The 24,956-nt window shown below is 46.8% G+C and overlaps 1 protein-coding gene across 1 annotated transcript in view; it reads right to left on the minus strand.

Annotated features, from left to right (window-relative positions):
• Positions 1–9,611: 9,611 nt before the first annotated feature.
• Positions 9,612–24,956, minus strand: part of CA5A (carbonic anhydrase 5A) — a 33,917-nt gene continuing 18,572 nt past the window's right edge. Inside the window, exons 3-7 of the mRNA XM_033129455.1 lie at positions 21,163–21,281; positions 18,400–18,495; positions 18,183–18,245; positions 12,878–13,033; positions 9,612–10,186 (exon numbers count right to left, since the gene is read on the minus strand). Of these exons, the coding sequence (XP_032985346.1) occupies positions 10,043–10,186; positions 12,878–13,033; positions 18,183–18,245; positions 18,400–18,495; positions 21,163–21,281 (578 nt within the window). The 3' untranslated portion in view covers positions 9,612–10,042. The remainder of the gene's footprint in view (positions 10,187–12,877; positions 13,034–18,182; positions 18,246–18,399; positions 18,496–21,162; positions 21,282–24,956) is intronic.

The following is a 24,956-nucleotide window of genomic DNA, read 5'->3' on the forward strand; positions in this document are numbered from 1 at the left end:
GTTATGTCGGCATCTAGATAGTGCAAAAGAGCCTGAAATAGTCTTTGTTTCCAGTCGATTTGAACAGCTGGTGGACTGAATTTGGAAGAAGGATGAGCAACAGTGTATGGTATTCATGACAAGACAAATGTCAATCAGATGAGTCTTTTGGGCCCCATAAAACCTCTATAAAAGCTCAAGAACTGTCCTTTGAACTGTCCTTCAGATGAATCATTTGGGCCCCAGAAAACCTCTATAAAAGCTCAAGAACTATTCTTTGCTCAAGCAAAGACAAAAAACTTTTTCCTTTTCATTGAAAATGGACACAACGTTGGACCTTTCCTGGGTGACATACCAGGAAGAATATTTCTGTGGTTTGATTCCACAGAAAGCATTTTGAAATCTCTCAAGGAAATTGCAAGTAACTTTAGCATTACTCATTTCTGGGAAGCAAAGTTAGAGATGATAGGGTTAGATTTTTCACTTAGGACTCAGCTAAGTTAAAAAAAAGAAAGAAAAGAAAAGAAAAGAAAAGGAAAGGAAAGAAAAGGAAAGGAAAGAAAAGAGGGGCGGCCGGATGGCTCAGTTGGTTAGAGCACGAGCTCTAGGGTTGCCGGTTCGATTCCCACATGGGCCAGTGAGCTGCGCCCTCCACAACTAGATTGAAGGACAACTACTTGGAGCTGATGGGCCCTGGAGAAACGCACTGTCCCCTAATATTCCCCAATAAAATTTATAAAAAATAAAAATAAAAGAGTGTGCCTATGTCTCAGGCACTATGCTTATGACTAGTCATGGTGAGGGCTGTGCCCTGTTTCTCAGCTATGTCCCCAAGCTTGGCCTTGACAGTGCTCAGAAAGAATGCCCTTTCACGAGGAAGCAATAATAGGAAATGAGTTAAGAGTTCAGGCCTACCCATCAGTGGATAAATAAAATGTAGCATAACCATACCATGGACTATTATTCACCCAAAAAAGGAATGACGCACTGACCCACGCTATGGCATGGATGAACTGTGACAATATTATGTTCAGTGAGAGAAGCCAGACGCATGGTATTGTATGAAATGTCCAAAAAAGGTGCATCTGGAGAGACAGAAGGCATGTTGGTGGTTGCCGGGGCCACAGGGAGAGGCCGGGGAGTGACAGGGTTTCTCTGTGGGATCACGCATTGTCTTGGCCTGAGAGAGTGGTGATAGTTGCACAGAATGGTGAATGTGCAGACACCTCTGAAGCAACTGGGACTCCAAGCTAAAAGAAGCTGCGGAAGCGTGTCTGTGCAGAGTCAGCAGGAAGGAGGGACAGAATCGATGCAATATTGCCCTGTGGAGGCTGGAGGCCCCACTGGCTAGCCTCCGTGAAGGGTCCTGCAGATGCTGATGTAGGTTTGCAGGTTGTCAGGCCCAGGGTTTCCTCCCTCCTCAGGCTGGCCATCTCCAGGACATTTGGCACCTCATCTTTCCTCGATCAGGGAGGGACGGGTGGCAGCGGGGTGATGAGGTAGCTCCAAACAGTCAGCTCCTGGTGGCCAGCTTGGGCCGGCAGGAAGGAAGTGCAAGGACCGGGGGTGGGGCTCCAGCGTCATCTGTCCAGTCTCTATTGGCAATTCCAACCCAAGGGACATGGCCAGTGGTGGAAAGACCTTGACTGCCTCTGCTCCCCATGTCCATATGGCTGGAGTGCTTCCTTAGGAGAACCCAGATGGCCTCCAGACGAGATCCTGCTCACTGTGCTTGAGCACTCCATTTTGGAGGTGCTACGCATGTCACCCCATGTCTCCGGCTGCTCTGGCTCCTGGGGGTACATGGGGCCGTGCCTGCCTGCTGAGGGTCAGACCCCAATCATTTTTATATTTCTCCACTCAGCAGTACAAACACGCGTCTGCTTTATTGTATTTCCCCCTTTTTAGGTTCTAGAAATGAGTGAGGGATGGAAAAACAGAAAGGCTATGACTAATCAAAAGCGTAGCCCTCACAAGTTAAAATGGCAAGACAAAGTCAGAGTGGTGGGGAATAGGAGATCTCTAACTTTGGTCAGATTTCTCCACCTTTACCCCCAAACCTCCACTCCCAGCCTTTTGATTCATCGAAGGCAACTCTTTCCTCCAAGCTGCTGGCACCAAACACCTTGGCTTTACCCTTAACACCTCACTTTCTCCCTTATTCCACAGTCCGTAGGGGTGGATCACAATACCAATGTCTCCAGCATCCAATTCTCTTACCATCACTGCTGTGTGGCTTTGCTGAGACAGTTTGTAGTCCATCTGTGTCTGCCCCCTGTAAGACCGTGATTGAGATCTACCTGCTCTGAAGTACCCTCACTCCCCTTGGAGCAAAACCCCACCTTTACATGGTCCCCAAAGCCCCTCTGGACCTGTCCTCTCTGGTCAGATCTCTGTCCTCTTCTCTTGATACTGTGCTCCTCGCTCCCTTCATTCTAGCCATGCTGGTCTCTCTCTGCTCTGGAACTTTCCAGAACCATCTCCGGTACCTGCACAGCTCATTCTTTCACCTCCTGCAAGTCTTTGCTCAGATGTCAACTTCTCAGTGAGTCAACCCTGACCCGGTACCTGGCTCCCTGCCTCCACTCTGCTCTTTCTGGAGCCCTGGTCGCCTCTAGCATTTTCCACCCTTGCTTATTACACCCATCATCTCAGTATTGTTCACCCTGCGGATGCAAGCTCCACCCGGGCCAGGGCCTGGGTGCTTTGTTGTTTCACCCACAGATGTATCCTGCTTGTCTTATACACTAAGTGGTACGTACTGGTGGGAGGTGTTCAGTTGTTGGATATTAAATTGTGGTGAAGCTGTGTGTTTTATTATGAAATACTGAAAAAAATCAAGAATATGTAAGATGGGTATATATATACATATATGAAAAGCCTATTGTTTGGTGTTTCCACCTTTGATATGTGTTTATGTGTTCAGAGACTTAGAACCCCGCCCTATAGGATGGCCACCTCTGAATTTCCAGAATTCAGTAGAAAGGATCACAAGATTTCACTTTGCTTAAAAGTAATTCCCGGGCGACCGGATGGCTCTATTGGTTAGAGCGCGAGCTCTCAACAACCAGGTTGCCGGTTCAATTCCCACATGGGATGGTGGGCTGTGCCCCCTGCAACTAAGATTGAAAACAGTGACTGAACTTGGAGCTGAGCTGCACTCTCTACAACTAGACTGAAGGACAGCGACTTAGAGCTGATGGGCCCTGGAGAAACACACTGTCCCCCAATATTCCCCAACAAAAAAATTTAAAAAAAAGTAATTCCCCTATTTTGTTGCTACAAAAACAAAACAAAACACTCCCATACTGACACAGAAAATTCTGCCAAAGAGAATAATTTCAACGTGGAAAAAATACACAGCCTTAATCTTCAGTACAAGAGTCAGTGAACATATCTTAGGAATGGTGGAAACGGAAGAACTTTTTTTCCGGTTGACATACATTTTAACATTTTGATAGACATGGGAGCCAGACGTTTCTACTGCTCAACCTCAAAAGTGTCACTTTGAGCATGTGTATTAGTAGCTGTGAGGACAAGTTGACTCACATTGAACTTGCTCCCCCCTTGCCCTGGCCTGCAAGGAGCACCCATCCTCACGCTGAGCAGAGCTACGACTGATGTGCGTGTGCTCGGTAGGGGCTCTTGTAATCCTGCAGAGTCTGGAGGGACGTGCGCTCTGTGAGACATGATTTGTAGAGCTGCTCACTCAGGCTACTTGGTCTTCCTCTCAGTTTTGCACGCAAGCTTTCAGGGCAGATGCCAGGCCAGGGACAGGAGGTCAGAGCTGCGAAGGCAGATTTAGGAGCTCAGAGTTCAATTCTGTACTTCAAAAATATTCACCACCCTACACAATGCCTTCTATTTTGAGGGCCCATTAACCTTGGCAGCTCCATGCTGCTCCAGGCCTGCTCCATGCCTGCTCCATGCTGCTCCATGCTGCTCCAGGCCTGCTCCATGTTGCTCCATGCTGCTCCATGCCTACTCCATGCCACTTCATGCTGCTCCATGCTGCTCCATGCCTACTCCATGCCTGCTCCATGCTGCTCCAGGCCTGCTCCATGCCTGCTCCATGCTGCTCCATGCTGCTCCAGGCCTCCTCCATGCCTGCCCCATGCTGCTCCATGCCACTCCATGCTTACTCCATGCTCCATACGTACTCCATGCTGCTCCATGCTGCTCCATGCTGCTCCATGCCTACTCCATGCCACTTCATGCTGCTCCATGCTGCTCCATGCTGCTCCAGGCCTGCTCCATGCTGCTCCATGCCTGCTCCATGCTGCTCTATGCTGCTCCAGGCCTGCTCCATGCCTGCCCCATGCTGCTCCATGCCACTCCATGCTTACTCCATGCTCCATACGTACTCCATGCTGCTCCATGATGCTCCATGCCTACTCCATGCTGCTCCCTACTGCTCTGTACCTGCTTTCCCTTAGTCACTTTCACAAACATCAATAGGATGTGCAGCAGCACAGAGGAGAGGGTGACTTCGCATCGGGTGGTGCCAAGGAAAATATCACAAAATAGGAGACACTTGGACTGAGCCTGAATGACAAAAAAACGTTTATGAGCAGAGCCTGAAGGATTCGGGCATTCCCAGGAGAAAGAACAGCATGGTTAAGGTACTGAGGCAAGACTGCACACTGCTGTTCGGGGATGGCCAGCAGCACTGAGCTTTACGAGTTGGAGCACCTCATTTACTTTCTACCAAATGAGTGTTTATTTGGTGCTGTGAGCAAGTGAGCAGATGAGAACACCACCCTCACGGGACTTACCTTCCAGAGTGAGAAACACGCAGTGAACAGCTATCAAGCATGATGACAAGTGATGAGTGCCTGGACGCAAGCAGTGGGTGACAGGGAGAGGATGACAGGGAGACCTGTGGTCAGGGCAGAGGCTGAGGAGGAGATTGAGCGTGCGGGTGACTCATGCAAATAGCTGTGGGGCAGCAAGGCACACAGAGAACTCCCTGAGCACAGGTTGACGTGGAAGGGAGCTTAGGGGTCCCATCTCACAGGAAGCAGCTTGTGCTTAATTCCAAGTGTAACAGGAAGCCTCAGTTTTGAACAGGGAAGCAGATAGTCAAGCTGACACTTCTCCCCAAAATCTTTGTACTGTGAAGACAGAATGGATTAGGTGGGAATGGGCGGTGCTAGAAGGAAGTGGCAAAATCAGGAGGCTAGCGACATAATCCTGGCTAGAGATGAAGCCATTTCGTGGCAGTAGCAGAGAACATAGAGAACAGTGAGTGGATCTGGAATATGTCATAGGGTAGGAGGGCTGCCCACAGGACCCACTGATGCCTGGGATGCAGGGAATAAGGGGACAGAGAGCTCCGAGGGGTTTCCCCAAGGCTGGCTTGAGTGCTGGGTGGGTGGAGGTGCCCTTTACTGAGATGGAGTTGGTGGATGCCTTTTGGCAGGAGGGACAATTCCTAAGGGACAAGAATTGTCCCTTTATCACTGGCATACAGCTGTGCACCAGGCAGTCTGGGGGCTCCGAAGGGGCCTCCATGAGGGATGAGTGTTTCAGCTGAGAGCAGAAAGAAGAGGAACCATTAGGCAAGTGGGCGAGAGGATGTCCAGGCCAGCCGGGACCCGCTGTGGGAAGGGGCTGGATTCCTGGCTGGCACAGAATGGGCAACAGAGAGGGTTTGGGGCAGGTGGGCAGAGACCACCACATAAGGACTGTGGAGTTTGTCCCCAGGGAGCAGCGAGGAGGGGACTTAGTCAGGCCTACAGCCCACTCCCATTCAATCACCCAAAGGCCAGCACAGGAAAGGGAGGATCGGGAGGGAGGGATGGCAGTTGACACGAACCTGCAAGCTTCTCCCACATTTGTATTTTTACAAAACGAGAAAATAACATAAAAGCAAAGGGAGGAAGCCTTGAACTTTAAAAGCTGAGCCAGAAATTCTACAATACAAGCCTAAGCCACAATGGCGTCACTGCGAGAGCCATCCCACAAACCTGCAGACCTTGACTTCCGTGCCTGGCCGCCACTCGGACAGGGGGTGGAAGCGCTTGTGTTTGTTATTTTGTGCTGTTGCTTTGAGGGCTGAGATCAACGTCTTTCCTCTCAGTGTGTTTGTGGTTTCATTGCCATGCGTCAGGTGGTGTGCCGGGAGAATCTGTCTCAGGGTTAATGCCGGTTTTTTTCAAAATAGCTGACAAAAGAGAACATCCATCAGGAGACAAAGACGTTTGTGCAGAGGAAAGACCTGTATCAACACGAAAAATGAAGAGCAAAGTACCCCACCTGTTCTTGGAACTCTTGTTGGGACATGATGTTACTGTGTGGTGAGTGGAACCCAGCTCAGGGCGCTGTGGACTTTTCTCCCTCCGGCAAGGTCCCTCTGGGCCTTTCTCTATCAAAGTCCCTGTGGAAATGGATGGCCCACGGAGAACTGACGCATGGCTGCTATCTTCCCCCACCCCACACTCCACCTCAGAGACCTCACCCTCCAATTACTGTCATTCCTTCCATATCTGAGAAAGCCACTCTTATAAGCTGCGGGAGATCTGAGCAGGTGCCTTTTAAGGATGGAGTTGCCATTAAAATCCAAGCGCAGATAATCATAGAATCAGATTTCTCACTAAACTGTCAAGTTCAGGACTTTGTGTTTTGCTATGAGGCTGCATTTTTTTTCTTTCACTTAATTGCCCACATCAGAGAAGTCAAGAGCAAAACGCTACACAGGCTTCAGAGGACCGCCTCCAATCCAGAGGTCACGAAAGTCTCTACCCTTCAAGCGAGCCCCCCAGTTTCCCCATGAGAATGATTTCACAGAACTTGTTATAACAACTGAATGGAACTGCCGTGGTCTTATCCTTAGCCACCGATCCAGTCATTTGGGGAACTTTGTGAAAACCCCATTCCTCAGTCCCAGGCTTTGGGGATCAGGGTTGAGCCCCCCGTGGTTCTGACACACAGTAGGGTTGAGCATTGCTGAATATGCATGAAAAAACTCAGCCTGGGTCCTAGCTGGGAAGGCAGCTGTGTGAACTGTTATTGGTAGTGGCATGCCCGGTTGTTGGGTCAGCTCTCAGTTATTGATTATAAGTGAGTGGGGACATCAGCTTAGACGCTGAACAGAAACTTGTCTGTTTTGATCACGTCCTTTTTCAACATCTCTTTTGACTCCTTTGAGCCAATCCTCTTTCACCCAACATCACGGCCGAACTCCATCCTTTTAAGAGCCAAACATGGTTGATTTTAAACCATTTTTGTTGAGAATGAATCAAATATATGGTGATGGAAGGAGAACTGACTCTGGGTGGTGAACACACAATGGGATTTATAGATGATGTAATACAGAATTGTACACCTGAAATCTATGTAATCTTACTAACAATTGTCACCCCAAGAAATTAAAAAAAAAATTATCTCCTTCTTTCCTGGACACCACCCGTCTCTGGCAACTGGAGCCGTCCCCCCATCCAGAGCCCTGCACCCAGCTGTAACATCCATACTTCACACACGCATCGCCAAAGCACCCAAACCTCTTTGTTTTGTGGTGAAAGAAAAATGACTCTGGAGCCTGTGTAAACCAACATTAAAGCCTGTTGCGATGCATTTGGACAAAGCATTGTAATATCGTGGGCGCCCGTGAGCAGTTACACTTTTCCAGGAAAGAATGTGCATAAGGAAGTTTAAGATTGCTTTCTTTGTAGTAAGTGCCAGAACACTGAGTAGCCCAAAGGCAGAATGTAAATTGTTGGCGCGATAAGAAGTTCTGTGATTGGGAGAAAACAATGGAAATCTCCGCCAAAATAAACCACATCTATAATATAGGTTCTCTTTGATGTTAGGTGTTATTTGTGGACTATAATGCGTCTCTTTATGCTTTATCTCCCCAAAATGAGATGGAGTTTCTCACTGCCCTTTGGGAGACAGACGGGCATTTGCTCATTTTTCTGTGCCGTTTCTCACTGTTTATCTAACAGTAAGGTAATGTTGAAAGATAACATGATTAGCTTGTTGGTAGAGCTGCATCTCTACCAGAAAGGAAGATTTTTAATTCTCTGAAAAGAAAAATGCTATTATCAATTAGGCTGTAATGCTGCATTAAAAAGGAAGGACATTCTACAACATGGATGAACGCTGTGGATGTTATGCTGAATGAAACAAGCCAGTCACAAAAGGAAGGACAAGTACTGTGTGATTCTATTTATATTTGATTCCTAAAACATGCAAAATCGTAGAGATAGCCATGGAGGAATATTTTTCCTGTGATTCCCCAAATGATGTAGATGATGTCGGATCTGCTGGCAGTTTCTGTGTGTGGGCTGGGATCGTGTCTCATGAGACTGACGAAGGGAAACATGGACCCAGGAGAGGCAAAGAGTTTTAAAAAGAGAATAGTTTATTGAAAGCAAAGGGTTAGAGCTCCCAAGCAGGAGGGGGTCCCAAATGGGGGGTGCCCCATGACTGAGGCAAAAGCTCTTACTTTTATACCTTCCCTTGCCTGTTTGGGGAAGGGGAGCTGTTTGGAGAAGGGAACTTGTTTGGAGAAGGGAACTGGCGCCTTCTAATGGAATTTGTCTACCAGGTTTGTTCTGCTTGCCCATCCTAAAGGAATTAGCAAAGTAACCTACTCTTATCTATCTAATCTGTTCCGTTTGTCAGGCCAAAGGAATTTTATGATTAACCTCAAGGCCTTGTTACATTTTGTCCTGGAGTGAGGAGTGATTTCAAAACCTGGAGTTTTAGGATATGGCTGTCTTTGTTTATTCCACCAGGGACCTCCCTGTCTACCTAGGGACATGCTAGCTAACCTGTATCAATAGGAAGTAGAATAGTGGGTACCAAGAGCTGGGGAAAGGGGAAAATGGAGAGTTATTGTTTAATATGGATGGCAGTTTTCAGTTTTACATGATGGAAAAAGGTATGGGGATGAATGGTAGTGATAATTGCAGATTATGAATACATTTAATACCACGAACTATACACTTAAAAATGGTTTAAGTGGCAATTTTGTTATGTATATTTCATCACAACTTAAAAACAAACAAACAAACAAACAAAAGAGATTACACACCCTCCAGAATGACCACAATAAAATGGTGGCATGTCCTTTGGAGGAGTCGACTCCTTGGCTTTGAAGATGGAGGAAGAGGCCCTGAGCCAAGCAGTGCAGGTACCTCTAAAAGCTGGAAAAAGCAAGGGAATGGATTCTCCTCTCAAGCTTCCAGAAGGAACCAGCCCTCCCGACACCTTGAATTGTGGACTTCTGGTCTCCAGAACTGTGAGACAATAAATTTCTGTTGCTTTAAGTCTGCAGTGTGTGATTGCTACGGGCTAAATTGCGTCCTCCAGATTCAGATGTTGAAGCCCTAACCCCCACGGTGTCCATATTTGGAGATGGGACTTTCAGAAGATAATAAAGATTGAATGAGGTCCTAAGGGTGGGGTTATAATTTGATAGGTTAGGTGGCCTTATAAGAAGAGCGCGAGCACTGTGTTTACATGTGTGCACCGAGGAAAGGCCGTGTGAGGTGGGCACAGGGAGAAGCCACCATCTGCAAGCCAAGGAGAGAGGTCTCACCAGAGCCTGATAGAGCTGACACCGTGATCTCAGACTTCCATTTTCAGAATTGTGAGAACATACGTTTCTGTTGTTTAACCCCGCAGCATGCTGATCCACCCAGGCATTTGGAATTGGGTAAAAGGATGTTAGGCCCAGACTCTGTTGTCTGGGAACTATGGGGTGGACATGAGTGTGGAGAAACAGAGGGCACCTGCCTGGAGAGAGGAAAGAATGGAACCGAGAAAGGGCTGGGCAGACAACCTCAGTCAGCAGAGGCTTGTTTGGCCCACCTGAGGCTGCCATGCATGGCTGTGAGTCCCAAGAGATATTCCATGTCCCTGATATCCATTCCCTATCATACTTAAGCTTCTTTCAAGTTATTTTTATTACAACTGAAAAGTACATTGACTAAAATAATGATCTCTGTCTCTCTTTTTAATTTCAGAGGTTATGGAGGATCAGACCATGCAACCTGGGAAACAACACTTCCTCTTTTTAAAGTTGATTTTACCCATGGACTTGGACGTAATGAATTTAGGATCTGGTGCCCTCTTCAGTGGCCTGGAAGGATGAATGGACCTTCCGGTTCATCAGGGGTTGAATTGGGCGGTAATTGTTCACCATCGTCTTCTCTTCTTCACCAAGTGCAGAAAACAGGAGCGTGCGAAACGCGGCCAGCTGGAATGGAGAGCAACTAGAGTAAGCTGGGCACTGGTACGGAGTGAACCAGCTCCCAAGTGTCCCTCGCGCCTTGTATAGTCCCCTCCCACACTCATTCAGGGATGGTTCTGTGTGTCCAATACAATATGGCTGAGGTGACTCCTGAGCTAGGTCAAGAAAGGCATTGCAGCTTCCATTGTGGTCTCTTGGATCAATTGCTCTGGGGAAGCCATTCACTACGTTGTGAGGACACTCAAGCAGCCCCACGGAGAGGCCCATGAGGAGAGGAACTGAGCCAACAGCCAGCACCAACTTGCAGGCCACTTGCATGAGCCACTTTGGGCATGAATCCTCCAGCCCAGGTCAAGCTTTCAGAAAACTGACATCTGACTGCAACTCCACGAGAGATCCCAAACCGGAACCACCCAAATTCTGACCTGATGAGTGATTTTTGTTTTCTTAAGCCACTAAGTTTTGGAGCTATTTGTTACACAGCAATAGAGAACTAATACATAGGATAGAAATGCTAAAAAGTAATACTTTGTTTTTCATTCAAGGAATTAAAAGATTATTTTTTAATGTATCATCTCATTTGTTCTCAGAATATACTTATGAGCTCTGTGAGAATAACTCACATGTTTAATTAAATACAGAATTGAGATCTTATTTACATAGTGACCATTTACTGAGCAAGTCAGAGCTGCAGGGCTGATGAAGCACCCACCCTACGAGCTATGCAGGACACCATGCACACAGTTTCCCAGGCACTCCAGCTCAGTGCTGTTGCTTCGCACATGTTTTTTGACTCTGAGAAATGCAGACTTTCTCCTCTCTTTCACCTGGCAATCTCCTTTCCACTGACCAGGAGTGCACACACCACCTCCGTAATACCCCCTCCCCAGGGTAAGGGACTTCTGCTGTACATTTTTGTATAATTCTCATCACCCTGTCTTAAAAGTATCCACTTATGTTTCCATTGTCCCAACAGACAGCAGTGTACAGGGACTAACATCATCGTTTCTATATCACCCCCTCCCTTCCCAAGCCCTCTCACCCTCTCCTGCTGCAAACCTGACACATAGTGGATGCTTATTACATATTTGTTGAGTGACGGAAGGAGTCTTGGTGACAAGGGCCATTCTTCAGCCAAGGCCTTCCTCACACCTGTAACAGTTCTGGTTTGGGGATAGGGTGGGTAATCTGCACCCCTTCTCTCAAAGTTCAGACTTTCAGAGCAAAAGGCATCATTCCACATCATTTAAATAAGAGAATATTTTTACAGATTTGTGAGGCTGGAAGACTTCTAAGAGCTCATTTAGAGCCCTCAGAAAGAGTATAGCTGAACCAGAGATGATAAATACTGCTGTCATTGATCAGAAATGTCTGCCCTGGGCAGAGGTAGGAGAGTGACAGCATGCTTGCTGCATATTTGTCATCCTTAAATCTAAACTGCCCTAGACAGACAGACTTTCTCCCAATTCTTGAGATTTCCAGACAAAAAGATACAACTTTTAAAAAAAGTATATAAGGAATATCTACTTATTTTAGAAAAATAAAATAGAATATTTAGATAAGGAAAAGGAAGAAAATAAAAACCACTGCAGAACAGTAACCCTGGGAAAATTAGTAGGAACTTTTTGGTGTGTATCTACGTGCTAGGTTAGGGTATTGTTCAGTAAATGTTCTCTCACGTCTCCTTACCCCACTGACTTTGGCCTTGCCATTGTAACACGCTTTGGTCAACAGGATGTAAATGGGCGTGATGCAAGCAGAGCCTGAAGTGTGCATGTACGCTTTGGCTTGTCTTTTGCATTTTTGTCACTTACTGTGAGAGACATGAGAGCATGAGAGACACCAGGCCTGACCCAACCCCCAATCACGTTCTGTGAAGCCCAACCTTCCACAGCCTAAAACAAAGCTTCCCAGACAACCCATATACTCACCAGCAGAAAAAGTAAGTGCTTGTTTTAAGCCATTGAGTTGGGGGAGGGGGACTTGTTACATAGCATTATTGTACCAATAACCGACTAATACACTCCTTCTGGAATTTTCTCTCAGCACATATAGTTCCATAATTTCTTAATATGGCCTGTGAGAAAATCCTCTGCAATTCCGAATTTTTTTTACTAGAATTCAAAGAAGCAGAACAAACTAAAATCTTCTCTTCTCCCTCAAAGTTTAATCGCTTTCCAACATCCCTCTATGACATCCTTTTCTTGGTTAATTTATTTGCTAACAAATATTTACTGAGGGCCCATTATGGGCAAGGACCGATTATGTTTTAATTATAATAGCATTTCTGTTCTTTACCCTGACATAGACTGAAGAGTAAAGACTGACAGAGTTCAACCATTAGTCCTCAGGGATACGTGACACGTCTGAACGCTAAACCACTAAAGATTAGATAGTACCAAAATATAACGGTTTTCCATCCCCATATCAGTCTCCTCTTCCTCCCCCCACACCCATTTCTCTCCCTCTCACACACTAATATCTCAAGGTCAGAAGAAGAATTGCGATTTCAGAAACCTCTGTTCAATCTCAACGAGCTCCTATTTCAACTGGAAAATTCTTCTTATGCAGGAGCATCTAAAAACACACCAAAGAATAAAACTCCACTATGTTTGCTCATAATATCTCAATGACACTGCCAAACAAGAGGAATTTCTTCTGTATAGTCCCACTACCCTGGCTACAGGTGCAGCTCACCTGATTTGCAGCCACTTCAATGGGCTTCTTCTGGATGATCCAGGTGACTGATTCTGTTAGTGGAGGAGTGGTGAGGGAGCCCGGGTAGGTCCAGTAATCCCGGCAGGTGGGCAGCAGACAGGAGGGCTGGAAGGGGCCCACAGTTGCACGTGCATCCTGAGAGACCGAGACCACAGGCTGCGTCAGTGCTCAGGTGGAGATGCAGGCAGGAGGCACAGGAAGGGAGGAAACCGTGCTCCATCTTTATTTCGGCCATGTGGCCTTCATGTGTCTAGGAGGGAAGTGTGTTCCCCGAGATAAAGGCTGTGCGGGTGAAGCTGACACATTTGGAAGCAGCAATAAGAAAATGTGACCCCTGTAGCAGAGCGCAGACCCCCACCCAATGCTTACATTTTTCCTTTTAAAGCTATTTTCCTGTACCTAGGCTGTGACAATATCACACTTTTAAAAATTGTGGTAAAATAACACGCACAACATAAAATGTACCTTTTTAAGTGTATAGTTCTGTGGCATTACCTATATTTACGTTGTTGTGCCACCATCACCACCATCCATCTCCAGGACTTTCTCATCTTCCCAAAGTGAAACTCTGTCCCTGTTAAACACTAACCCCTCCCCCCATCCCCCAGCTGCTGGTGACCACCATCCTATATTCTATGGATTTGGTTCCTCTAGGGACCTCGTATGAATATAATAATGTAGCATTTGTCTCCTTGTGACTGGCTTATCTCACTTAGCATAATGTCCTCAAGGTTCTTCTATACTGTAGCATGTGTCAGAATGTCCTCCCTTTTTAAGGCTGAATAATATACCCATGTGTTTATCCATGCATTTGTCAATGGATACTTGAGTTGCTCTACCTCTTGGCTACTCTGAGAAATGCCGCAGTGAACATGAATGTACCAATATCTCTTAAGACCCTGCTTTCAATTATTTTGCTTATACATTCTCAGAAGTGGGAACGCTGGAACCTTTGGGAATTCTATGCTTAAGTTTTTGAGAAACTGCCAGACTCTGTTTTCCTTACTGGCTACACCAGAAAATATTGCACTTTTAAGACAGCTGGACTTCTCTTTAAAGCAGCCATCCCGGACCTAAGAGCCTGGTAAGGACACACATTCAGGAGGATGGCCCAAGTTCAGCAGATTCCCTGACTCTTATGCTAAGACTTTCCTTCTCACAGAGAGCAGGCTGTATTGGCAGAGCTGGACAGCCGTTCTCAACCATCTCGTGCCACGTTCTCTGTGCTGCTTCCACAAGGGACTCCTGTCGACACATCCTGCTTGGGACCCCTGTGTTCAGAATTCGCGTTTGCTTGCTTTCTGTGCCTTATAAAAGGACAGGGAGAAACCTGCCTCTCTAAGTTCCAAGTGCCACCATTCATTTTCATTCATCCATTCATCCATTCATCCGTTCATTCATTCACAGTTTTGTGATGAGCACCTATGGTAAACCTGACTCTATCTTAGGTGCTGGAGTATAAAACCGCCACCTTCATGGAACTCATCTTTTACCAGAGGAAAGCAGACAGCACACCAAGTAATAAGTAAATATCTAGCAGTATACACGATGATAAGTGTGATGGAGGAAAATAACGTAAGGCAGTGAGGGGGAGTGGGCATTTTAAGAGGGTCGTCCTGAAAGCTTCACTGGGAAGGTGACATTTGAGCAAAGACATGGGGCAAGTGAAGGTAGAGGCCATGCATGTTCCCAGGGAAGAAGCGCCTTCTAGTAGCAGCAGACACAGCCAGCGTCGAGACCCTGATGTAGAGGTGCTGCCTGATGGACTAGAGGAACAGCAGAGACATCATGTGGCTACAGTGAATACATGGGACACAAAAGCAAGAAAAAGAGAAGCGGGAGCCTGCAGATGGGGCCATCCCTGCTTGTGCCCCAGGCTGGGATCCCTGAGGACATCCACGAGCAGAGGCAGGAACAGGGCGCTCAGCACAGCGCCCGGCGGGTATAAAGAGAAAGGAGGGCTTCTGGGCCAGTCTCTGTCTCCTTGCAAACCAAATGCATCAGAGAAGAAAGGACCCTCAGGGTCCCTTGGGTCGGTAGGCCCAGGACGGTGGCCTCCACCCTCTGTAAAGTGTGAAACTGAAAGGCCACAAGGGGTCACACCTGAAAGCAGCATAAGACTAAGCGGCCTCAACTCCAGACCCATCCTGGGCGGGGCACTACCAGAGGGTATTCAAGCCTGAAGCAGACATTCGCTCGTCCCCGAGGAAGGAGTCCTCTCTGTGCATCAGAATCCTTCCACCCAGCCTTCAAAGGCAAAAGCATGGGGCCCAGACGACCTGGCTTGTACCTTCATTGCTGACTTGCATCAATCAGAAACGCGGAGACGTTAGTTAAGCGGCTGAAAGGAAGGAAGTAAATTGATTCACACTGACAGACAATTACGAGGGGCCTTGAGTGTGCCAGGTGTTCCACTTAATAATTCCTTATCTAGTTAATGTCTTCAAAACAGCATTGTTGAAATATAATTCATCCCTTTAAAGTGGGTGATTCTATGGCTTTTTTTATATTCACGGATAGATATGCGCAACTGTCGCCATAGTCAATTTTAGAATACTTTCATCATCTCAAAAAAGAACTCCGGAAAAAAAAAACAACACCAAAAAAACACAGTAAATACTGTTTAGCTATCACTTCCTTTAACCCCTTCACTCCTGCCCCATCCTGCCACAGGCCTTACTCATCCGCCTTCTCCATGGATTTGCCTCTTCTGGACATTTCCTATAAATAGAATCACATAATATGTGGACTTTTGTGATTGGTTTCTTTCACTCAGCTTAACATCTTCAAGGTTCATCCACGTAACCTGTGTCAATGCTTCATTCCTCTTTATGGCCAAATAATATTCTATTGTTTGGTCTAGTTAATTCTTGAAGGAAACAGGTCACATGGGACAAATTGCAAAAGTATCAGTGGGTGTGGTGACAAATACATCCCTCCCTTCCCCAGCCCTAATGGCTGCCAGAGACTTTCTGACGCTATTACCTTGAATTTTCAGAACCATGCTTTGAAGAGTATTTCTATTTTGTTGATGAAGAAAGTAAGACAGATATATGACTTTCCCGAAGCCACACAATTAGACAGTGGCAGAACCCAGATGCTACGGGAGGTCTGTCCCTTTCCAAAGCCAGGGCTGGTTCCTGCCTCCCCGGGGGGTGCAGGGGTGGGCGTAAAGGCAGTGGATCATACGAAGAAGCAGCTGAATGGACCCACCACTCTGCCCATTGCCTGTTTCTTGCCAATTAAAAATTTGAGAGAACATCTCCGTATTTCCAGTAACGTCACCAGGAGCTCTGTGTTCTATCCCTAAAGCACATTAGGGTTCAGAACAGCCCGTGATACAGAAAGCTGCTGCCCCTGGGGGACCCCAGCAAGTCAAGGCTCCTCCTCAATGTGTCTGTCAGCCCTGGTGGCTGAAGGGTTAGCTGGCAGCACACGGTGTGGTGTGGACCACTGTCCATCACCAATACAGACAGACTAGCTCCCGGTGGATGGGCGCCCCCTTTGTACATCTTTGTGGTTCTCTTTTCTATTTATGTGCATCTCACTTTGGCAAGAGGGAAGGTAGCTTATAAAGAAAGCTCCATGTGATACAGCATGTCAGAATAAAAACTGGAGAAAAGGCAAAACTATAGGAACAAGTCTGTGGTTGCCAAGGCTTGGGGAGGGGGGCGGGGGTCGCAGGGGGGCGCTTGACTCTACAAGGGAACACAGGACGGAATGTTCAGGGTAGGGCACTGCTCTGTAGGGTCCTGGCTGGGGGCCCTGCGACTCTATGAATTTGTCAAAACCCATAGAACTGTACACCACAGAAGTCACTTACAATGTTGCAAAATTTAAAAATCAACCCCGATGTTGGAGGCACCCAGCAGGAGGGAGCACAGGCTGTGACAAATGATTCTAATGGATTACACTCCCCAATCCATGGAGCACAGACTCCTGCTCGCCAAGGCTAGGCCTGGTACCTCGTAAGATTCTAACTCTTAATTTTCAGGTGAGGAAACTGAGGCCCAGAGATGAGCATCAAGACCAGCAGTATCTTCTGTCACGGCACTGATATCATGTCTCCCATGTGGTTTGCCCAGGAGACCCTGAGTTAGCCCACGTTGGGGGAATTCGGGGGTTACTCCGAATTCCAAGAGCCTTCCTGGGAATCAAAACACACCCCTGAATAAACAGGACCTCACAGTCAGTGACTTTCTTTCCCAGCAGGAGGTGGACACCACGCCATATGGGAGGTGGATGCTGGTGGGGAAAACATCCCAGGTTTACTTTGGCCTCCGACCAGTGAGGAAGAGGGTGCTCCCAGCACCTTGACCTTTCGGTGTTCCCAAGCCGGTGGACAAGGCAACGGGGATGCGCTGGTCTCAGTCCCACGAAGCCCGGAGGTCAACATCAAGGAGAATGCACTACACAGATCAAAAGGTCTCTGTGCACCGGCAGAGGAAGGGCTGGCCCCCAGCTTTCCTTTGGAGCCCCGCTCCTCATTGTTCAGACAGGTGGGAGCCCCATCCGTCCCCACTTTCAAGGACCACCGGGACTCCTTCTGTCTCAGAATGCTTTTGTTTGGTACCGAACAAATAAACTGCACTTCTTTGGAATTTCCACTTCTCCATCAAAGCCCTTTTGCAATTGTTGTTGGAGAAAAGTGACATTGTTGTAACCTTGTTATCTTTTTTGAGCAATGCTTACTGCAGCAAGGTGTCTGAAGGGAGCTGGGCGAAGATCAGCTGGGTTTGCAGGACTTTCTCTCTTTCCGTGGTCTCCATGCTCTCAGGGATGGTGGTCTTGAGTGCCCCCCAGGAGTGTACCCGGTGGTGCTTGGGTGGGCAGTCTTAAATGTTCATGATTAGGCATTTATTTCTATCAGTTTTAAAACGAACTAATGGATGTTGTTGCTTGGGACAGGCTAAAGATTTTAAAAAGCTGATAAATTAAAGAAAAAAAAATTAAGTAGCTAAATAGGACCGGTGCAGGCGCACATGGCAAACAATCTTAAAGCTGCTGCCTGAATGACTGAATTTTGAGAAACTCAAATCGCGTCCAGCACCCCAATTATACTAAAAACGGAGATGCCCCGAGAATAGCAGTGACACGACAACGTCAGATAGCCAGCTAGCCGACACAACTGGAGTTAGCCCCCGTGAGTTCCATTTCCAGAACAGGTCTCACCCCCTCTCTGCAACACTTTTTCCACCACGCTGTTTTTTACCCCTTGCAAGTGAGGCATTGCTCTAAACAATTTTGCTTTTCCAATTTGCTGATTTTGACATAGGTAGCTTACCTTATGTTTTATTTCCGGCAAGACTTCCACCAACTTCTGCAGCGCCTCATGATGGGCCCCCAGCTGCACAGCACAGACATGAAATGTTCATTTGAAAAGCAGAGGACAGGGTGACAAGCACTTGTCATTCTACACAGGCTGTGTTCAAAAAACATTTCTTCGGCATTGCACGCTACTTTCTTCATTAGGAGAGCTACATGCCCTGGCAAGAGATTACCTTTAAAAATACGCCTATCACAGCCAAGCCATTCTCTCCCAACACAGCTTCTTTGTAATTTTGGTATTTCACAGAATTCCAGTGAACTAAATGCAGCTGAAACACAGGAGAAAGAGCATTGACACTTATCACAATGCAGTAAGAAATAAAATAGTCCTTCCCCCTCCTGCGTGGCAGACCTGTGTGTCTCTTTAATGATTTTAATAAGTCCAGTCGGTGCAACCTGACTGGAGGCTACCAAATGCTTGATAAAACCACAGAGAGTAAGGGCCTCAGTTTTTCTGGTGGGAGAGAAAGAGGCTTGTTTGAACTTGATAAAATAGAAGTGGGCATTTGGATTATTGGTTAGTTTTCAGATACCCTTGAGCATGGGCTGCCACGTCAAATACAGGACTTGCAATTAAATTTGCATTTCAGGTAAACAACAAATAATTTTTGATGTAAGTATGCCCCAAATATTGCCTTTTTTTTTTCTGTGTTCATCTGGTCCTTATCTCACACCTTTCCTTCAGTTTTCCTAAGTCCAGAGTTGACATCAGGATTGGCCAGATAATGAAGATTTAAAGCCGGGGCGGGTGACTGGCTGGGGAAACAGGCTTTCCTGGGTCTCTGAAGAGCGGGAGGCGGAGCCAGGACACCTGGGCCGGATCCGGGTTCTCTGTCATGAGACTCTGTGGGGCTGCTGACGCCCGTTTTGACTCAGAACCTAGAAAGGACCTGGGTGTCCACTCATATTTCTGTCTACGGACGTGAATTTGGTGGAGGCCTCTCTGAATGGTGACCCAAGCCCCGAGCCTGCAAGGACAGAGTCCAAAAAGCCCGGGGGACTCTGCCGCGCTGCTGGGTCCACGTGTGCTCCAGGTGGCACCTCACTCCCAAGTCCCAGTGTTCCTGGCCATGTGCTCTGGGGACAGATAGGGTGGCAAGGCCTCTTCCTGCCCATCCGTAGCTCACCTGCTACCCTAGTGCAGAAATAGAGATGACTGGGCCCATGGCCCTGACTTCAGGCTTCTTCTTTCATGGACCCCAACTTTGGAGCTGGCTTTGCCTTCCAAACCCCCACAGGAAAGGGCACTCTGCAACATGCATCAGAGGCACTGCCAGGAGGGGCCTGATCAGGGGGAGCCCCAGCAGGTCCCATCTCTGATTTTGCCTCTATGCTAATAAATGACAACAACCTCTTCTGTTACAATATTTGTTGATTAAAAACCATGGTGCAGATACACAGTTATGAAGATAAATGGTGTGTCATCAAATGAAAGGGAGAGTGCTTGTTGCAAGCCACTGTGCCTTCATGTTTGTCATATTTGTAAATATGTATAGAACAACAGATGTAACTCCCTATTTATGAGCTGTCCCCAGATGTCACCTCGGGGTGTGTGATTACCCGTGATTTTCATTTTTTGGTTTGCCTGGACTCTAGTTTGATTTTAACTATAGTATTACTCCCATAACAATGGCAACAAAAAGCTGAAACAGAAACAGTTCATAACTTGAAATGCATCCAAAAATCAGGTGGCTGGTGGGTGGGCAGAGGTGTGATAAAGTGAATATGGCAAAATGTGACCCGTAGGATCTGGGTGGCAGACTCACGGGTTCTTACTGCACAGTTCTTTCCATTTTTTTGTATGTTGGAAAAATTTCCTAATAAAATATTGGGGGAAGTCTATAAGGCACCATGTATCACCCTCCCATAACTACAAAAACCAATTCCTAACATGTATTTCTACTCAGTTTTTCCCGACTCCCATTTTTGAATGTTGCAAACATCACTTTTTTAAAGATGACCTCTATTATAAAGATTTTCAGATCCTCAATAGGACGCCTCGGATGCCCCAAAAGACAGGAAGCTGTTAGTCCATAACTGACTACCAGCAAGCACATGGCTCAATGAGAGGCTGTTAGGAGCACAGGCTTTGTTCTTGTATCCCAGCTGTCTGGCTTTGGCGCCTTATAAAAGGTCTGACAATTAAGTTTGCGAACTTGTTGAAAGGATGTTGCTAACCTTTTTTTTGCTATCAGAGGGATTATTCATTATGAATTTGTACCAACTGGACAAACAGTTAACCAAGTTTACTATTTGGAAGTGCTGGAAAGGTTGTGTGAAAAAGTTTGATGACCTGAACTTTTCGCCAACAAGTCATGGTTCTTGCATCACGACAATGCCCCAGCTCACACAGCACTGTCTGTGAGGGAGCTTTTAGCCAGTAAACAAATAACTGCATTGGAACACCCCCACCCCCTACTCACCTGATCTGGCCACCAATGACTTATTTCTTTACCTGAAGATAAAGGAAATATTGAAAGGAAGACATTTTGATGACATTCAGGACATCAAGGGTAATACGATGACAGCTGTGATGGCCATTCCAGAAAAAGAGTTCCAAAATTGCTTTGAAGGGTGGACTAGGCACTGGTGTCGGTGCATAGCTTCCCAAGGGGAGTACTTTGAAGGTGACCATAGTGATATTCAGCAATGAGGTATGTAGCATGTTTTCTAGGATGAGTTTGTGAACTTAATTGTCAGACCTCATATAACCACTTAGAACCGCAGTGTCTTCTTCTGTTAAATGAAAGTGCTAATAGTACCCTCCCCTTAGGATAGTTGTGTGATTGAATGGGTAGGGTGGGTTTGGGCACTGAGAGTCCCGCATCCTGGGAAATCCTCCCATTCTGGGCCACCAACATGGTTAGTCACCCTACAATCGAGGCTGGCATGTAGAAATCACCCACATATTTGCTGCTAGGATGCTGTCTACGAACCTCTGCTGGGTACACATGGTCATCCACCGTGTGCTCTGAGCCCCACTCGTTCACTGCTCCCCAGTGGAAGTGGAACTGCTTCAGTCGGTAGTGGTTTTCCAAGGGGCCACCACTAATTCCTGGAAAATGAAACCCGTGGAACTTGTGTATTAGTTTGTCTATTAGTTGGACTGTGGTGTTGCTGCGACACAGTCTACACAGAGGTCTCATTTCACTCTCGAGAGATTGATGTCCTGTTGAAATAACAAACTGGAATGCGGGCCCTATGAGAGGTGGGTCTTGCCTGTCTTTATTCACCTTTGTCCCTGTCACCTGGCCCTGGGCCGGCCCACATTGCACTCACAGTGTATGCCTGCAGATTCCAGTGCGGCCACCAGGTGGTGGTAGGGGCCTCAACCCCAGCCTGCTGCAATAAGGCAAAGAAAAACTGTTTCTGAGATGCGTGCCCGAGCTATAGGATTTCCAAACTTCCTTAATTAAAAAAAAAAAAAAAAAGACGTCTTTCAAATGAATAAAAATCGGCTTAAATCCTATCACCAAATAATTTCAGAAACTAATATGTAAAGAGCAAGATTTTAAAATAAATTCTGAGCTACAGCGTCCTACCTTTTCCACCAGCGCTAAACTCTGTGCAGCCCCTGCTCAGTCCATCCCACTCTACGACCAGGTTTTATTGAAACACTTTTTTCTAAGTCACCCTACATTCTCGAGTAGCCTCCCCAAGAGCTGCTAGCTTCACGCGCCAGGCTCAGACATGAGCAATCTGGCTCTCAACTGCAGAATGGCGGGCACCATCCCCAGGTCCAGGGTTAAGGCTGGGACTCTGCATTTTGATGACCTCCCAGGTGGCTCTGAGGCACGTGGCTTAGCCTATCTCCAGCTGCACTTTGCTAACAGATTTCCATGAACAACTGCTACAAATGTAACTGCAACTGTGGGATGTCTCACTTTGAATGGAAGTGAGCATGTGCTACCGGATGGCTGGGGCAAGTCTGGAAGACAGGGCAGAGGGATGGAGTGAATCCCAGGGTGGTCTTCTTTGCAGCAACTCTTCTACATGTCAAATACTACTGGCTAGTGGTGTTTTCTGTTTGGTTTTTACCATATCAAGGATTGGTAGCAGAAAGCACTGAACTCTAAGTGAGGCAACACGTGCAGCTCATGATTCTGCTCTCGGTCAGGCCGGAAAACTTATCACCACCTTTCTTCACTTGAAATGAGGGCGTTGGTCTAGGTCATTAGGGTTTCATTAGTCATAAAGTTCTATGGTTTCACGAGGTAATCTTCTACGCTCCTTAACATACACACGCATATGAACTACATATGAATTCATTTTTCAAGACATGCAGAAATAGCTCTTTGCCCCGCAAGTATACAAAAACATTTTAAATCATAAACTCTGAATCTACCGGCAGCTGGCAGCACTGTGAGCATGAAAGAGGAAAACCTCCCAGGTGGGTTCAAATGGCAAGACTTTAATGGGGATTTTCTGTGGCTAGAAATACAATGGGGTTGATTTTTTTTTCCTTTGAGAGGTGAGGATACTCCAGCAGATTGACCTTTGTAGTTTTGTGTTGGATTTTCATTTATGAGGGGAGGTTAAATACTGTGTTTCCCCGAAAATAAGATCTAACTGGAAAATAAGCCCTAGCATGATTTTTCAGGATGACATCCCCTGAAGATAAGCCCGAATGCGTCTTTTGGAGCAAAGCTTAATATAAGACCCGGTCTTATTTTTGGGGAAACGTGGTAGGTTGCTAGTAATCCCTGAGTTGTAGCAATGGGAGGCAGGATTTGAACCCAAGTCTGATGTCAAAATTTATGCCTTTCCACTTTATCCTTCAAAGTACAAGATGTAATCTAAGGAAATTACAGAACCATGAAATGCAGGCAGTGATAAACTTTGTGCCACTTGTTCCTGGCGCCGTGTGTCCATGGTAGAAAGGGAGTTTGTAGCACCAGCCAGCCAGAGACCACGTGCTACCAAAAGGAATCGCTTAGTGACCGAGAGATGAGACTAAGGGGTGAGTCTGCCTGTCGTTTGACCAACTGTCCTCCAGGAGATGCCCTGGGAACTGAGAGACCAAGACTGGCAATATGCACATTTACTCAGAAGGTAACCACACGGATGTCCATGCACCCTGTATCATTCTTTCCAGAATGAAAGTGCCAGAAGGCAGGAATGATGAGTGTTTCATCTAAGCCAGGAACAAATTGAATTGTACACAAACTGATGGACACAGTTTATAAGGCTGTGGGTTAAGTACCATCCCGTCGAGTTCCCAGGACAGGGACCATTTCTGCCTTGTCCATCATTGTATTCTCAGCACTTAATCTAGGACATGTCCGTTGGAGACAGCCAGTGGATGAATGAATGGGATTATTCAGCTCATTGATTGGTTTATTCAGCCACTCACGTATTCAGTAAGCAGGTCTGTGTTATAGCAGAACTCAGCCTTTCCCATGGCAGCTTGGGAACTGCCCGGGATTTCTAGGGAATTACACAGAATGCTAGAATTACTTAATGATCTGGATTTGCAGCTTAGCTCTAGCTTGCTGTGTGACCTAGAGCAAATTGCTCAGCCTCTCTCAGCATCAGCCTTGCCACCTGTGAAATGAGCTATGTTGGCAGGGTAAACAGAGATAATGGCAGGGAAAGCACTTCGTACAGTGTCGTATAGTGTCGTCAGGGGAGGATGATGACCAAAAGGCTAATGACGATACATTACGTAACATTTCAGGCACTCAGCTGCTTCATCTATTTAAAAAAAAGGAATTGCAACCCAAATGGTTCTTGGGGTCCCTTCCAGTTCAAGCACTTAGAATTCTATGTAGGCACATACATAAGGTCTCCAAAAAAGGGATACCAACTGCATGAGAAATACATCTACCTCTAGCTGCATGTCTGCCGAATCCCCGCCAAAAATAACGTTTAGAAAAATCACTCCACACTGTTGCCAACAGCAAAAAGACAGGATCAGAGGCTGCGGTGATCGGAGGGGACTTGTGAGCACCAAGCATTACTCCTCCCTCTGGCAGGTAAAGAGCTGCGGAGGTCAGAAGACTTTCCCAAGGTCACCCTCCCAGCAGGACTGGAGCCCACGGACCGCGGCTCCCTGCTCTCCCTGACATCAAACTGCTCCCAGAATTCTTTACTCAAGCAGCCTCTGGCCGGTTGGGCTCCTGCCTGTCTGCTTCCAGAAGACCCAGTAGCCCGTTTCAGTAAGAGAATATAAATGGAAGTCCATCCTTTGCAATCCTGGGGCTCTCCTGCTGCAGGAAAGAATGTTCCTTTTCAGTGGGGCCTCCAGAATATGCATCTCCTTCGTGCTGACATCTGGTTATTTGTACATGAACCGGGAGCTTGACAGAAACTTGGTCTGGGGACCAGCAAGCTCATAACAATACTCCCCCAAACTGCTGCCCCCATGAGCTTTGTAATATGCAAACGCAAATAAGGACATAAGCAAAAACGTGAGCTTCTCCAGGAGGATAAGCGAGGAGGAAGGCGGTTTGGGGCTGACTGGCTTTCTGAGACAGGCAGCAGGAGATAAGCTATAACGTGAGCTGGGGGGGCCCCCTGTGGACAGTCAGTGGAGACATACCAGGATCTGCCATTCTGGCTGATGCAGCCTCTCTCCTGAGGGCATATTTCAGAAGAGAAAAAGAGCACATCAAAAAGCACAATGTTTAAATTCAGGAATGCCAGCAGGTATGGACTCCACAGAAGAATCTCACTGCAACAATGTCTCTCAAATGATGGCAAAGACAGCCCACCAGCGAAGCTACTGTGT

This window comes from Rhinolophus ferrumequinum, chromosome 15 (assembly GCF_004115265.2).
Source record: "Rhinolophus ferrumequinum isolate MPI-CBG mRhiFer1 chromosome 15, mRhiFer1_v1.p, whole genome shotgun sequence".
Taxonomy (NCBI): domain Eukaryota; kingdom Metazoa; phylum Chordata; class Mammalia; order Chiroptera; family Rhinolophidae; genus Rhinolophus; species Rhinolophus ferrumequinum.